The sequence below is a fragment of the Populus euphratica genome, unplaced genomic scaffold, assembly GCF_000495115.2.
Source record: "Populus euphratica unplaced genomic scaffold, PopEup_1.0 scaffold44.1, whole genome shotgun sequence".
In the NCBI taxonomy this organism is placed as follows: Eukaryota; Viridiplantae; Streptophyta; class Magnoliopsida; order Malpighiales; family Salicaceae; genus Populus; species Populus euphratica.
Genome location: NW_011499865.1, coordinates 1,394,843 through 1,410,797, shown reverse-complemented (window position 1 = coordinate 1,410,797; position 15,955 = coordinate 1,394,843). Strand labels below are relative to the sequence as shown.

Below are 15,955 nucleotides of genomic sequence, written 5' to 3'. Positions count from 1 at the left end.
CGGGTTGACCCGGAAACCCGGACGACCCGGCAAAACCCGGTCAAAAACCCGGTGGTAACCCGTTGACTTTTATTTATTTTTTTATTAAAACGACGTCGTTTTGAATTTTTTTTTAAAATAGAAATTGACCCGGCCGACCCGTTCGACCCGGTCAAAACCCGGTGACCCGGTCAAAACCCGGAACCCGGGCCTTGGACCGGGTCAGCCACCGGGCCGGGTTTAAAAATTATGGTTGTAAATCTTGTACTCTCCCTGCATAAATGGCTTCTCTCATGGATATAGACGGTTTTACCGAACCACGTTAAATATTGTGTAAGTATGCTTGACCTCCTATGAGCAAATATCAGTACATCACTGGTCGGAATTCCCACATCCTCATGTGATTCCAGGCTGCCATTATGCACAACTGAACCGTGAGACACGATTAAAAAATTGGGAATGTATCGAAGAATTCTATAGCTCGGTTGATGGACAGACAACGCCACTGTCCTTTGCTTTGCTTTTGCCATTGATGAAAGTAGTACAGTCACTTGAAGAGCTGAAGTGCTGTCTAGGCCTGAAGTCGGCTCATCAAGGAGTAAAATTGGTGGATCGTGAATCATGTCAACCCCAATTGACACACTCTTTCTTTCTCCACTAGATATACATCTACTCTCTTCATCGCCAACAAAACAATCTGCAACATGGAAAAGGCCAAGCTCATGCATCAAGCTCTCCACCCTCTCTTCTCTCTCTCCTTTGATGGTTGCAGATACTCGATTCAAACGTTAGCTTAACGTGCCTAATCTAACGCATAATTTATTTTGCTCACATCCAATTCATAAAAAAAATTGATATTGTTTACAAGAGTTGAACTTGAAGTGAAGATTTGGAGACTTTCAGATCTTGAGTTACGTAATTGAAATAGTTGGAACAATTTCTGAACTTGGAACCTTCAAATTGGAATTCCAAACTAAACTCATTGGGCTGAGATGTCTTAGTGTGGGGACGCTAGCTGCTGCAACAATTTTGCAGTCCTATCTCATGAAAGCCAGGATCCACATGGTATCTTTTTCACTCATTACTGGGCAAAACTCTAAAACCTCTATACATGAGGCCAATCTCTACCTTTCTTTTTTAAGATCCCCTTTCACCTTCCCTCCTCTTGAGCCTTTCCAGATTAGTACCAAAATTCCCTTTTATTTTATTGCTTATCCTCGATTATATTATATAATTTCCAAGAGACATTTTTGAGATTATGCACAGTAGACAAACAAAATGGACGAAGTGAGTTGATAGCAACCAACTGGTTGATGTAACAAAATCGAAGCCAAAAGGGAGACAGAACTACTTGCAATTACATTCAACAAATCAAAGCAAACGAAGCTAAATTATAATCTACTGCAAAGCGAAATCCCAATTATCGCAAAGAAATTTGGTGAAAGCTGAGAACTCTTGGACCGGTAACGTTTTGTTTTCTTTTTTTCAGCGTGTCTCAATATATCGTGCTATAGCCCGGGCCCTGAAAGTTGAACAAAAACGAACCACATCGTCAGCTAAGCTATATATCAGAGCGCGGTGCCATGTTCATGTGGATCACATACACACAGATTCCCTAACATGAATGAGGCCATGAGGATCTGTGTGATCCAACAGAAATCCATCTCTCTTTAAATTAATTTTTATGCTATTTCTAAATTGTTTTTGATGTGATATCAAAACTAAATTTTAAAAAGATAAAAAATATATTATTTTAATATATTTTTAAGTAAAATTTACTTTATAAAATAATATCTATCACAATGCTAAACATTACCTATATATCTATATAAGTTCATGGTGTTTTATATTTTTTTAATAAATTGCATTATGTGGTATATTAATTAATTAATTAATTTTTTTAAGAAGAAGTATTTTTTTAAAAATTTATATTTTTAATTTTTTTTGAATTTTCAGATGTGCTTATTTTAACATATTTTTAAATAAAAAATATTTTAAATAATATTTAAATAAATGATAGTGACAAAACCAACCATACGAACTCCAAATGCTATATTGATTTTATGTAAAACCAGTAGAAAATTCGATGTAAGATTTCATTTCAAAAATAAAATCGGTTACCTCAACTTAATTATCTCATATATATCAACACTATAATCGGAGATTTCATATTAATTTCTCAAAAGAAAATCTCATATTTAAATTATTAAATTTAAGAGTTCCTTCGATCCAGTAAATTATAAATAACAAAAAATTAATAAAAAAGATGCCAAAACATCTTGAGATGGTCAAACCAGACTAGTAAAAAACAAAGAGATCTTCAGTACGATATTGGAAGGTGCTATACAAATTTACAAAGTAATCAAATAAGGTTTATAATGCATGAAATACAAATAGTTATAAGTTTATAATCATTTGATGAAGGTGAATAGTGTTTTTTTCCTTCTCTAAATTAAAAAAAAAAAAAAGAATTTGAATCTTCCTGTAAACATGATCTATTATGTTTCATATCTCATCATTAATTTTGAACTCAATTATTTATATAGACATAAATGTTTTTATATTTTTTTATCATGTCCTTGAAGTTGTTAAATCGAATCATTTAGTTCAAATTACTTGAACATGATTCATTGTCTCGTGTGCCTAATAGATAAGTAAGTTACAGAATTGCTTCTTGTGCCTATTTTAAAATTTGGGCCACTTTCAAATACGCTGATTGCACTAGTTCAAAATTCTTTAACAAATCAGAATTCTTATCCCATTTTAACCCATGAAAAAGGTGGTATCTCAAAGTCCAAATATTACAATTATGCTTGTCAAGTTACTTCCTCTCCTTTATTATCATCATTATTAGTAATGAAAGAACAAACAGGATTCAAAAGTGCTGTCAAATCACTCATTCATTGTAATGAAGGATAAAATTTGTGCTCTCACCCACTACTAAACATGAAAACTAGTTCATAGACCACCTGCTACTAATGTGCTTGTTAAGGTCCATGCATATTGATATTAATATTCATTTTGATAAAGAATTAGTATGCAATGGTATATTGAAGATCAAACATATCCCATCTACCTTACAAATAACATATATATTCACCAAAAATCCATCAAAACCCATGTTTTTGCTATTACGATCCAAACTTCATGTGTTGCCAAGCATGCTTGACTTGAAGAAGGTGTTGGTGATAACAGAGCATTATTCTTTAAAGCCAATTAAGGTAGCAATCAAATAGAAAATCAATCCAAGCATCACGGAGCAAAACACGATAATTCAAACGTTGCACAAATATATAAAAGTTGATTAATTGCAAATATAGAATATGTAAAAAATTTTCCTTGTATAGCTTGTACTGTTATTGCTAGCTTTTAATACTTGTAATAGTTTTCTATATAATAAAGAATCTTAAGTCGTAAGCAATTACTATGGTTTCACTATTGTCTCTAAAATCTTCTCAGGACCTAACTTCCATTGATTGTTTTTATGTGCGACCGAATCTAGTCACAAGTTAACTAGAATGATCCATATTTCATTTACAGGTCAACATCACTTCCTATAAATGTTCGAATAATGGCATTATAGGAACTGAAGTTATACGAGATAATTTCAAAATATTTTCTTATGATTTTTTTACAATATTCTTTTTTAGTTTAGAACAGTAATAGATTGGTAGCCATCACTACACTGCATGTTGGGGTAAAAAAATTTCAATGTAAAAGGAAAAGATATTATGATGATGCTAATATGTTTAAAGAATTAAAAAAAAATCGACACTTGAATTATGGATTGAACTTAGTTCAATAGACATGATTAATTTAATAATATAATTTAGAGAATCGGTAAATGACAGTAAATAAACTAAACTAAAAAAATTACAATGATTAACTCAAAAAATAAATACATGTCAATATTAAAAAAATAAACAACAAGTAAGACCACATATATTCAAAATAAAACTTAAAATAGAAGTTCATACATTTTCTTGTATATTTTTCTCGATGCTTAGAATACAAGACAAGTAGTTTATTTTAAAAAAATAAAAATATTAAAGGACATTAGAAAAACTAAAAGACTAAACTCAAGAGTCATGAAGTCTAAGAGATTTTAATGAGCATTCAATAGATATAATTATAGATTTTATAACACTTTCCTTTGAATAACCATACACTAAAAATATGTTTTTTTAAAACCTTATAAAGGAAAACCTAATGGAAAAAAAAAACCTAAGCAAAGGAAAAAAAGTATAACATTTTTTTGTGATTTCTGAATTTTTTATAATTAAATAGAAGGTTTTATATAGATACTTTAGGATTCATATTTGAATACTTCAGGATTGTTAAAAAAGCCAAATGACCTCATTAAAACCTTGCAAAGGAAAACCTAATAAGAAAAAACCTAGACGGAGGGAAAATAATATAATTTGCATTGACTTCACCTAAAAAATACATGTCTTATGATAAATCTTTAAGATAACGCATTCCAATATTATGGACAAGTTTCTTGAAAGTTGAGAATGATAAAAACTTTGTAAATAAGTCTGCTAAATTATCACTTGACCTGTTTTGTTTTATATCAATTTTTTTTCCTTTTGTTGAAGCTTGTGAGTATCAAAAAACTTTGGTAAGATATGTTTTGTTTTGTTTCTTTTAATGTAACCTCTTCTATCCTGAGTGATGCATATAATATTATCTTCAAACAATATTGTAAAACTACCTTTAATGGCTCATAATCCATATGTTTCTTTTATGAGTTGGTTAATTGATCCTAATCGTATACATTCTTGTCTTACTTCAAAGAATGTAATAATTCCTGAATGATTTAATGAAATAGTTATTAATATTTGTTTGATATATCTTCAAGAAATTACAATATCTTAATATGTAAATAGATAACCTATTTGTGATGTCTCTTTGTGGGGATTAGAGAGATAACTTGAATTTGTATATCTGATCAATTATAAGTATGATCCATTATAAAATAATCTTATTTTAGTTGTTCCATAAGATAATGAAGTACATTTTTGACCCTATTCCAATGTTTTTTTGTGGAAGTAGAACTATATCTTGTCAATAAATTAACTATAAAAGCTTTGTTTGGTCTTGTATAATTTGCAAGAAACATGAGTGCTTCAATAGCATTAAGATTCGTCGATTGATGGATAAATTTTTTATTTGAAAGATGTTTAATCTTTAAAACAAGATAAAATTTTATCTTTTCGAGATCTTTCATATCAAATTCATTTTTCAAATAGATTGTAGTTTTTATAAGCTATTCATGAGTATTAAAAAGATTTAAATCATCAATATATACTACAACAATAGAAAATTCAAATGTAGTTTTTTTTAATAAAAATACGTGGACAAATCTCATTATTCTCAAACTTTTTTTCTAGGAGGTATTTATTAAGATGTATTTATTAAGACAATTACACCATATTTGACAAAATTGTTTCAACCCATATAAAATTTTTAGAGTTTAATAGAATAAACACTTCTAGATTTATTATAAAAGGCTTCAGACATTTTGAATCCTTCATGGATTTTCATATGGATATCTTTATCTAATGATCCATATAGATATATTGTAACTACATCCATTAAATGCTCATTTAGAGTTTTTGTGACCACCAAACCAATCAAAAATTAGAAAGTGATTGCATTAATAACTGAAGAATAAGTTTTCTCATAATTAATGTCAGGTCTTTGTGAGAAATTTCATGCAACAAATCGTGCCTTGTATTGAACAATTTCATTGATATCATTTATTTTTTTTTAACAAAAATACACTTATATACAATAGGTATAACACCTTTAGGTGTATGAACTACAAGTTCAAATACTTCACATTTTGTAAGTGAGTTTTAACTCTGTTTGGATTGTATTTTTTCACATTGACCAATCATTTATATGTTGACATTATTCAATAGTTTATGGTTCAATTTCATCATCACTTTTAGTGATGCCAAAACTAACCTTAAATGCAAATACATCATTTATCATAATTTTACTTCAGTCCAAAATCTCTCTTATGTTAACATAATTTGTAGAGTTCTTATTATTTCTAGGTACCTAGATCTCTAAAATAGATGTCTCTTCAAGATGTTTCTCTTTAATAGGATCAATATTAGAAGATGATTTTGATATAATATTTATTATTTGTTTTATGGATGATGAATCTTTAGGAGCATCATCATTTATTTGTTGTAATTTTCATTTTTTAGTATTTTTATCTTTAGCTCCAACAAGTCTTCCGCTCTTTAAGCATGATATAGATTCATTTGATAATATGTTATCTTTTTTCTTTCAAAGATTTCAATTTTAGATGGAGCATTTACAGTTAAAATATGAAATCTAACCTCCTTGTCATTATTGGTGAAAATATTTGGTAATTAATTTGTAATATTTTATAAATAAAATATTTTTGAAACTTTAAGTTTACATTGATTTGTTCTTAGATCAAAATGAGATAACTTCATGTTATTCCAAGTAATTTCTTGTTGTGCTTCAAGCACTAACTCTTTTTTCCCTAATAATGGAAAAATATTCTCATTAAAATGATAATTTTTAAAACGTGTCTTAAAAACATCACTAGTTAAAGGTTTAAAAAATATAATAATAGATAGAGAGTCAAAATTAACATAAATTTCTATTCTATATTATAGACCCATTTTAGTCTTTTGCGAGGGCACTATAAACACATATAACGCCATACTAAAATTTCATTGATGAAATATATTTGATGGTATACCAAAAACAAGTTACAAAGAAAAATATTTATGATAAATTCTAGCCAATAATACAACATGTAATATAGCATGTCACTAAACAAATATAGGCAATTTTGATTTCATAGGTAATGGTCTAGCAATTAATTGAAAGCATTTTATAAATGATTTTGCTAAACCATTTTGAGTATATACATGAGTAACATGATATTCAATATCAATTCTAATAAAAGTGTAAAACTTATTAAATGCTTAAAAAGTAAACTCACTAGTATTGTCCAATCAAGAAATTGCATCCGTAGTATGATAATGTGTGTTATTAATCTAGCAAATATAACATTTTAACTGGAAAGTAAATAGACATGTGAATATTTATTTGATGCATTAATTAATACCATAAAATACTTAAAAAGATTTGCATTCCCACATGTATCTTTTTGAATTCATTCAATAAAAGATAATGATTCTATAACAATTTTTAATGAAAATGGTTTGATAATTAATTTAACTAGAGAACATACATCACATGGATTTTCACTTAGTAAAAAAGTCTAATGTTCTTTAAAAGATGTTTATGTGAATCTTCAATAATTTATCACATCATTATTGATCCTAGATGCTTAAGTCAATCATGCCAAAACATAAATATTTTTGGGTCCGAACACTTCTGATGTATCACAACATTTGTTTTAATAGATTTTATGATCGTATAACAGATTCCAGAAGAGAAAACATGTAATTTTTCAAGTACAAACTTTTGGCCTGAAATATATGAAATAATATAAAGATATTTTTTTCTTCATCTATTGTTTTAATATGATAACCATTAGCATATATATTTTAAAACAAAGTAAATTTCTCTTGGATTCAAGTGAATATAATGCATCTTTGATGCCTAGTTCTTTGTTATTTGGTAACAAAATATTATCTTTTCCAAAATCTTTAATCATGTTTGTTGGACCTAATATTCTAGTGACATTATCTTTAGTTAATGTTAAATATTTAAAGTATTTGTTTCCTTGAGAATTGCGTACGTTGTTGTATTGTCTTCCAAACATAAATCTTCATCATGAAAAATCATGTCTCTATTCAAAATATAATTTAAGTTTATTATTTAACTAAAATAAATTTGATATTGTTTATTGAAAATACAATAAGATAAATATCCTTATATAAATAAAAATATTAATCAACCCCATGGATTCCGCCACTAAATATGTTATCTGTTTTATAGTTTTTAAAATAAATCAGAAACATTAAGATAAACATCAATATCAAAATAAGCATTATGACCTTCAAAATAATCTTTATGAATAAAATTAATCTCAACTACATTTTGTTTCAGATGGGCTTATATAAATCTGTAAGATATTTTGGCATTCGACAAGTGTGAAATCAATGACCATGCATACTATACCTATGACACTTATTTTCAGGTTGATGCAAATTCTTGCTCTTTTCTTGTTTGAGTTCATTGTGTTTCCTTTTTTGGTGCTATATATGGTAGGTTTCCTTTTGAATGATTGTCTCTTCTCCTTTTCCATTTATTTTTTTCTATATCTATATCCTTGGGTCTACTTATCTTTTAGATAAAAGGTTCCATTTATTTCAGGGAACGGTTTAGAAATTATAGGATAAGATTGATGATTTTTTATCAAAAGCTTATTATTTTGTTCAACCACGAGAAGACATGAAAATTAGTTCCAAATATATCTTGAAATTGCTTCTCTATATAGTTGTTACAGGACAATATTTGAGGCATGAAAAGTAAAGAATGTTTTCTCTAATATTTGATCTTTTATGATATTTTCACTATATAATTTCAATTGCAAGGTAATTTTAAAAGAGCATAATTATATTCATTAACCAAGTTAAAATCTTACAACCTCATATGCAACTAATCATAACAAGCTTGAGGGAGTATAATAAACTTTTGGTGGTCATATATTTCCTTTAGATTTTACCACAGAAAAAGAGAATATTTTATTATGAGATGTTCAACTTTTAATCCTTCATGGAGGGGGTGGTGAATGAAAATTATTACTGTTTCATGATTTTACGAGGATATGTTATTTTCTTTTTTGATGGTCTCTCTAAGATTCATATCTTTCAAATAAATCTCAATGCCAAGGATTCATATAAGAAGTTATTTCCACATATCAAAAGCAATAAATTCAAGTTTTGTCAGATTTAACATTATCTATAAAAACAGAAACAACTTATTAAATAAAATCATGAATATAAAAGGAAAAAAAAAAATCAGTCTTTTTAAGGCTAGTATTCAGTTCTTTAGAAATACTAGTTCTTCAAGAACTGTATTTAATTTATTTAATTCTTTAGAAACTTACAATACTGGTTATTCAGAAACTTTAAATCTCAAAGAATAAAAAGGAAATAAAATTTGTTAAAACAAGTTACAGAGTTAAATATATTCCATAAAGTATAAACAATAATGAAAAGAGAAAAAAATATTGAAATTAATACAAGTTATATAACATAAAAGTTCATGTGTGTCAAGTTTCAATATAAATTAAATACAGTGATCGAGTTGATAACGTGTTAAAAAAACAAGTAAAAACATAAATATTCAAAATAAAACTTAAAAGAGAAGTTCAAACAATTTCTCATATATTTTTATCAATAATTAGAATAGAAGACAAATACTCTATTTATAGGAGAAGATAATAATAGCATTAAAGGATATTAGAAAACACAAGTGTCATGGAAAACTAAGAAACTAAACTCGAGTAATTAAGTTTATGAGATTCTAATCGGCATTCAATATATATAATTATAAATTTTATAACAGAAAAGATGTTCTTCTAATATTCTTAAAAAGCCGCAATAATTTTATTTGGTAAAGAGCAAAAATTAAATGGGAGTGTGATAATCCTACAGAAAGAAAAATAAAATAATTAAAGACAATTCATAATAAATCAAATGTTGAAAGATGAAATAAAAAAATTAATTAAAAAAAAAGCAAAATAGATATCCAAGTTAGTCTGCTAAATACACCTTGTATGAAATTATTTTGAATAAACAACAAAATTCAAATCTCAAATAACACAATATTGAAAGATAAATTAAAAAAAAATCAATTTAAAAAAACAATGGAGAAAGAAGACTTGAGTCAACTAGGGTAACCCGCTATACTCATGATTTGGGACAAGATCGAGATAATTTCATAGAAATAAAAGTGAAAACAAATCATGAAATTTAATCTCCAACTAACTAAATATTAAGAGATAAAATTAAAAAAATATTTTTAAAAAAAAATATAAAAAAATCAAAATCAACCCATATTAATTTTTAAAACTCGTAACCTTGTTTGTGAGTTTAGAACTAACCCCATAAAAAATAAATGTAAAAAAATCATGAAATTAAATCTTCAATTAATAAAATACAAGAAATGAAATTAAAAATAAAATAAACAAAAAAAAAAGGGTAAAAACAAGAAAAAAAAATGCGACTATATTATTGTCCCATTCAGGGCCACACAAACATACCATGTATCATGTACCACGCAACGCACTGCAAATCACATCTCCAATTTGGGGTTCCATAAGTAAGCATATTCCTACATTATTGCACTTTCTTTTCACTCGGCATATGTTATAAGACTCTCTTAAATGCCATTGCATTGTTGATGTTATAATCTTTTATGCTTTAAAAAATCAGCCTATTTGTTGTGTCAGGTTATAAGAAATTTCTTTAATAACCAATCACCTACATTTACATTTGTGCTTTGGAAACTTTTTTGTGTTTTTCATTTTGTTTGCATAGTTCATGTGCATGTACTTCACTCATATCCTTTAAATGTTTGTTCTTGCTTTAGACGAAGATTATTAACTTCAGCTCCTATTGCCTTTTCATATTTCTCACAAAACTTTGATCGTTTCGTTGCAGGATGACAAACCAACAAATGTGTTTGTTCAATAGTAGAGTAAATAGCATCTCTGTCCTCGTCTTTCTACAAAAACTTGAACCCATCTCTCCATTTGCACATATCTTTATTTAAAATTTTTGTATGAAACTTTATGATTTCTTTTTAATTAATATGGGTATTCGGAATAATTTATGTATATTTTAATTAAGTTTAGAGATTCTAAAATTAAAAACAATATATATTAGCTATGAAGTTTACAAAACCCAATCTGATAATCTCACAATAATCAATTTAAAACTTAACATACATTTTGAGTTTATGACTTTTACTTTGTTTTGTGTTGTTCAACAACATACAATCCTATACTTTTGCTATTGTGCTTCGTGGTTTCCTCCACCTTTGCAGCATAAATTATGAAATCGTAATTCTTGCCTTTGGCTTATAAATTATGCATCTGCTTAGACTGCTATATTTCATGTATTCGTTACTTTGTTAACACACCAAGAGATAGCCAGCGAAGTAGCGCGGACACCTTATCCAGCGCAAACTAAACAATGGCCCCTCCTCTAGGCCTTGGCTTCACTCTTGTACGTAATAGAAGCAACAAAACTCAACAAAACAAGACTACTTCATTTATATGCACACAGCTCACAATATGGCAACCAAGTTCCAATTCCCAACGCATGAAAAAGCCCGCTTCCAAACTCGTTTGATTTCATGTTTGTTCTTTCTATGACAAGTTATAACACCTTTTGAAAGCAAATCCAGGCATTAAAATAGCAATCCCTGTAAGGTTGTTTAAATGTTTGGCCAAGTGGATAGAAACTCCCACTTGTTACCAGCTTTTTACCTTTCCTCTACGTGACAGCTCGTGAAAATATTTGGCCAATTAGAGATCGACAAAGTCTACAAACCCCAGACTTGCTCACTGCATTTACTGACCCCGCGTGCCCCCTCCTGGCCTGAACCCCCTCAGTTCTTGCATTCACCTTGACCTATGTTTTCACCACGGTAATAGCAACTTTCATCATTTTTTTTATCAGAGAAATAAAAAAAAAGTTACCTTTCTCTCTGCAGTCCAATTCAAGGGGACTCCATGGGTAATAGATAAGAGAGAGAGAAGAGAAGGGGGTTGAGGTGGGAAGTGCAGTGATTGTCATGTCTTAAAGCAACAACGTATGTACCGTTGTGTATTTTGACTGGAATTTGTACTCACTATCTTCATGATATCTTTCTGAATCAATGCCATAGCATGTACTTCCCACCATATGCTTGATCTTTCCTTTGATTCAGTCCCCATTTATTACAGGGTGGGGACAATGGTTCAGGGACCGAAGCAACACACAATAGGAAAACTACAAGCAAAACCCACCGCGAACCACCATGGAGGAAGAATGCACTAGTGCTTTGTACAGGTATGAAGGAATGTATCAAGCTAACAGCAAGAGATATTTTATGATATCTGTTTTTTAATTGTATCATGTGACATATTACAAAAGTTCATATCAAATGCTATATAATATTCGCAAATAAGTTGCACGCAACTTGATTGAGGTTAGATTTCGAGGTACGAAAAACATAATAGTAGTTCTATTTTATTACTTTTTCTCTGTTTTAAAAGTATTTAAAAAAAAAGTAAATTTTTTATTTTTTTAATTAATATTTTTTTAGTATTTTAAATTATTAATATTAAAAATAATTTTTTAAAAATAAAAAAATATTATTTTAATATATTTCTAAAATAACATTCAAAAATCAATCACTTTCTGTCGTGCGAAACTCTCTTACGGTGCATGAAGAATGTGCGTGAATCGGATATTAAGAATCAAGAAATATTCTCAGCTTTTTTCTTTTTTTCGAACTTAAAACATTGTCAGCCAACTAGCCTCGAAGACGTACAGCATTCTATACGCATGCATTTCAGTACATTCATGATAGTTAGGTTATGGTTTGATGAGTCCTAACCAATTGTAATGTGAAAAGAAGATAGATCAAATGGGTTGTTGACCATGACAAGAAAGACAAGACGACTCAGTAACGAAAGCCACTAGATCATGATAATAATAGTACAGTTATCTAGCCTGCAGCAACAGTTGAAGGCTTTGGATAGAGTTTCTTGCTTCCATTCAGGCATAACTGGGTGCTTTAATTGCTTGGGAGAAGATGAGCAATTGAACCCTTACAAAGGGTAGTGGACCCCTGACATTAAATTCCCAAAGATCTTAGTTACGTTGGCGTCAGGTCACTTGTTGCAGAAAACAACATGGTCACAGTAGCCTAAACCGTGACAGGGTTCTGCACCACTGCCAGTGCCCCTCTCTTTGTTCATCAGGATTTCTAAGAAACCTGCAAACAATCTATGTGAACCCGATCAACTCTTAAGAGAAATGTAAGCATATGTTTACACACAAACGCCATTAATGAAACAATAAAACCAAACCAAGGAAAGGGAAGAGCTCAGATCGATATAGAAGATTCATAGATATTAAATAAATTAAGGAGGTGTAGTCTAAAATTCGCGCAAACATCAGGCAACATAAAATAAAAGTACTATTACAAAACTAGCTGTCCAGAGAAATACAATTCTATTTTAGTTGCCTTTATTATAGCAATAACATTCTCTAACTAAATTTCACTTTCATAAACATCACCTACACAATTTTGGAGAACTAAGAAACACATGCTGCAAGTCATCTAACACAATTTTTCACCTAAATGCTTGCCCAGGAAAGTTGTTGAACATTTTATTCATCCTAATATGATGGACGCGAGGAAGGGCCAGGCCAGTGCACAATATCAGGAGGAGGCATCTGGCAATTGACGGGGGCTGGATTAGCCAAGCCATAAACAGCCATGGACATACCAGTGCTAACACAAGACTCACTTGCGGTACCACCACCACCAACATTACTAGGTTTAGTCTCTTGATCATCCTTATCGTTCTCATATGGTAGCCTGTGAAACGTAGGGTTCACGAAAGTAGCAGCCACCACCACAACTTGATTTGCAGCTATCACCTTGCCAGCCACTATCCCTCCAAAAACCTGCCCTTGTGCCCCTGCAAGAGATATCCCAAAAGAAGAGCAAGAATACACAGAACCAGGAGAAGAAGAGGAAGAAGCGCATGGTACTTTATTCGATGCAAAAGAACCAACAAAAGAGCCAAACAGTGCAAGCAAGTTAAAGGGTCCATGTAAAGATAGAGAAGGAGCATGAGAAACTGGGTGGCTAAGAGTAACATTAGATACAGACCCATTTGCACTCATAACACTTATGCCCGCATGGTTTCTACGAGCAAAGTTGATTATAGTTTCGATTATATCAGAACCAGCGGAGATCTCGAGGATGACTGGTTTCATGGAGGACTCGCAGTCTTTGGTGATGATAATGGGCGGTTTGGGCCTGTTTTTCGAGCCAGGTGGTCTACCTCTTGGCTTTCTCTGAATCTGAACTGATTGGATTCTGATGTCCTCGTGGTGGTGGTGCTGATCGTCAGGAGAGGTATTGTTGCAGGGTCCACCAAACCTTGATGGAGAGTCGGTGGACACAGGAGTGGTGGAGAATGTAGGGACACTTCTTGGACTATGCTCGGAGGAGGAGTCGTCAGAGGTGTGAGACAGTTCTCTTGAGAGAGAGATTGCACCTTCAAAGTGATCAGCCATTTCATGGGGAGGATTTTGTCAAGTGAGAGAGAGAGAGAGAAGGCTAATGGAAGAAGCAAGGAAAACACTGTTTCTTTAAGGTTGCTTTATAGTCAGGATTTTGAGTATCCAGAGGAGAGGCTGGCACATACGATACGAAGGAAGGTGGGGGACACCTTAGTCTTTCGGGGAGGGGGGGCTCTTTGAAATGATGGGTATCATAGAAGCTGGTCTAGAAATAGAGTGGGGTCAGGGAGTGTACGCCAATCTCTTTTGTGTTTTCTTGGGAGTTTGCTTGCTTGGACGTGGCTCGGTTGGGTCCTCCTCACCTCTCTGTTTTGTTAGTTCGCCGTCGGTGAGTAGTGTTTTTTAAATTATTTTTTATTTATAAACATATTAAAATAATTTTTATTTTTAAATTTTTCTTAGTTATAATATATCAAAATAATTTAAAAATATAAAAAATTAAATTTAAGTAAATTTCTATTTGGACCAATGTCTGGTGAAATTGTTCAATAAACACAATTCCCGGTGCAAAATAATTAGAGCATCTCCGATCAGAAATACAAATAAAAAGCCAAATACAAAAACATATACTTTTATTTTTAGTTTTTTTATTAAGTTATTATAATAGAGCAAGCAACAGAAAAGCCAAAATAACTTTTTAATTTAAGAAAAGGTATTTCTACAGGTTCTTGTATAATAGACAAAATTAAATTAACGTTGACAGCGATTATTTTTATAGCCGCTGGTCAACAATATTTATTTTTTCTTTAAAAGCAAGGAAAGAATTTTTTTTTTTTAAATCTTGTATTGTACCTCACTCTTCTCTCAAATTTAGAAAAACAAGAATCAATTATTCTCTAGTTAATTAATAACATCATTTGTATTAATTAGCTGAAATTCAAAGATATGTTTATTTAAAAGCTTTTTATATTTACTCTTTAATATCTCTTGATTTTGTAGATTTTTTATTGTTAATTTGATATTTGTGATAATATTTATTTCTTTGTTATTTTATGTTTTTGATATGGGTTAAGGAAAATAATTTTTTATTTATGTTGTTATCTTTGACAAAATTAAGGGGAAGTAATAATGGTAGCTGATATTGATAAAAATATAGAGTGGTATATTTAAAATTTATTTTTGGTTGTTTATTTTAATTTGAGGTTAATTATATTTTTTCTTGTTGAAAATGCAATTAAACCACTATATTAATCTTCTCTTAGTTCCAAAAAATAGTTAAATTGTAATATTAGAACAAGTAGGATGCAATGCTTGTTATTAATTCACATGTATATAAACTATAAAATTGCTAGACATTGAATGTGCGCTTCTTTTACACTCTCTTATAAGGTTTTAACTTGAAGTTTTTTTTAATGTAGATGGATTCAAATTTTCCAAACTCTTTCGCCAACTTTCTTATGAGTGAGTCAGAAGATATTCTTTCTTAACCAAGTGATTCTAATCAATTAATTGATGACTTAACATACTCGAATTTGAATGTCCATACAAGAAAAAAAACACAAAGAAGTAAAAACTTCTCACCAGAGAAAGATTGTTTACTTGTCTCTGCATGACTAAATACAAGCAAAGATCCAATTACAGGAGTTGAACAACAAACAAATCAGTTCTGGGCTCAAGTACATGCTTACTTTGTTGAGAATGGAGGAAACTTGAATAATCGTTTCCAAATAAGCATCTCAAATAGATGGCAAGAAATA

The 15,955-nt window shown here is 30.2% G+C and overlaps 1 protein-coding gene and 1 pseudogene across 1 annotated transcript; both read right to left on the bottom strand.

The window, feature by feature from the left end:
• LOC105126053 (ABC transporter G family member 23-like) overlaps window positions 1-11,750 on the bottom strand; it is a 13,018-nt pseudogene extending 1,268 nt beyond the window's left edge.
• A 1,356-nt stretch (window positions 11,751-13,106) lies between these two features.
• Window positions 13,107-14,286, bottom strand: LOC105125979 (putative DNA-binding protein ESCAROLA). Its single transcript, XM_011026667.1, has one exon. It carries the CDS (start codon window positions 14,250-14,252, stop codon window positions 13,344-13,346), a length of 909 nt encoding a protein of 302 aa, XP_011024969.1. The 5' UTR covers window positions 14,253-14,286; the 3' UTR covers window positions 13,107-13,343.
• Between the last annotated feature and the right edge of the window lie 1,669 nt (window positions 14,287-15,955).

Excerpts from the sequence above, each read along its gene's own strand:
- LOC105125979 (XM_011026667.1), bottom strand. The coding sequence starts at position 14,252 with ATGGCTGATCACTTTGAAGGTGCAATCTCTCTCTCAAGAGAACTGTCT.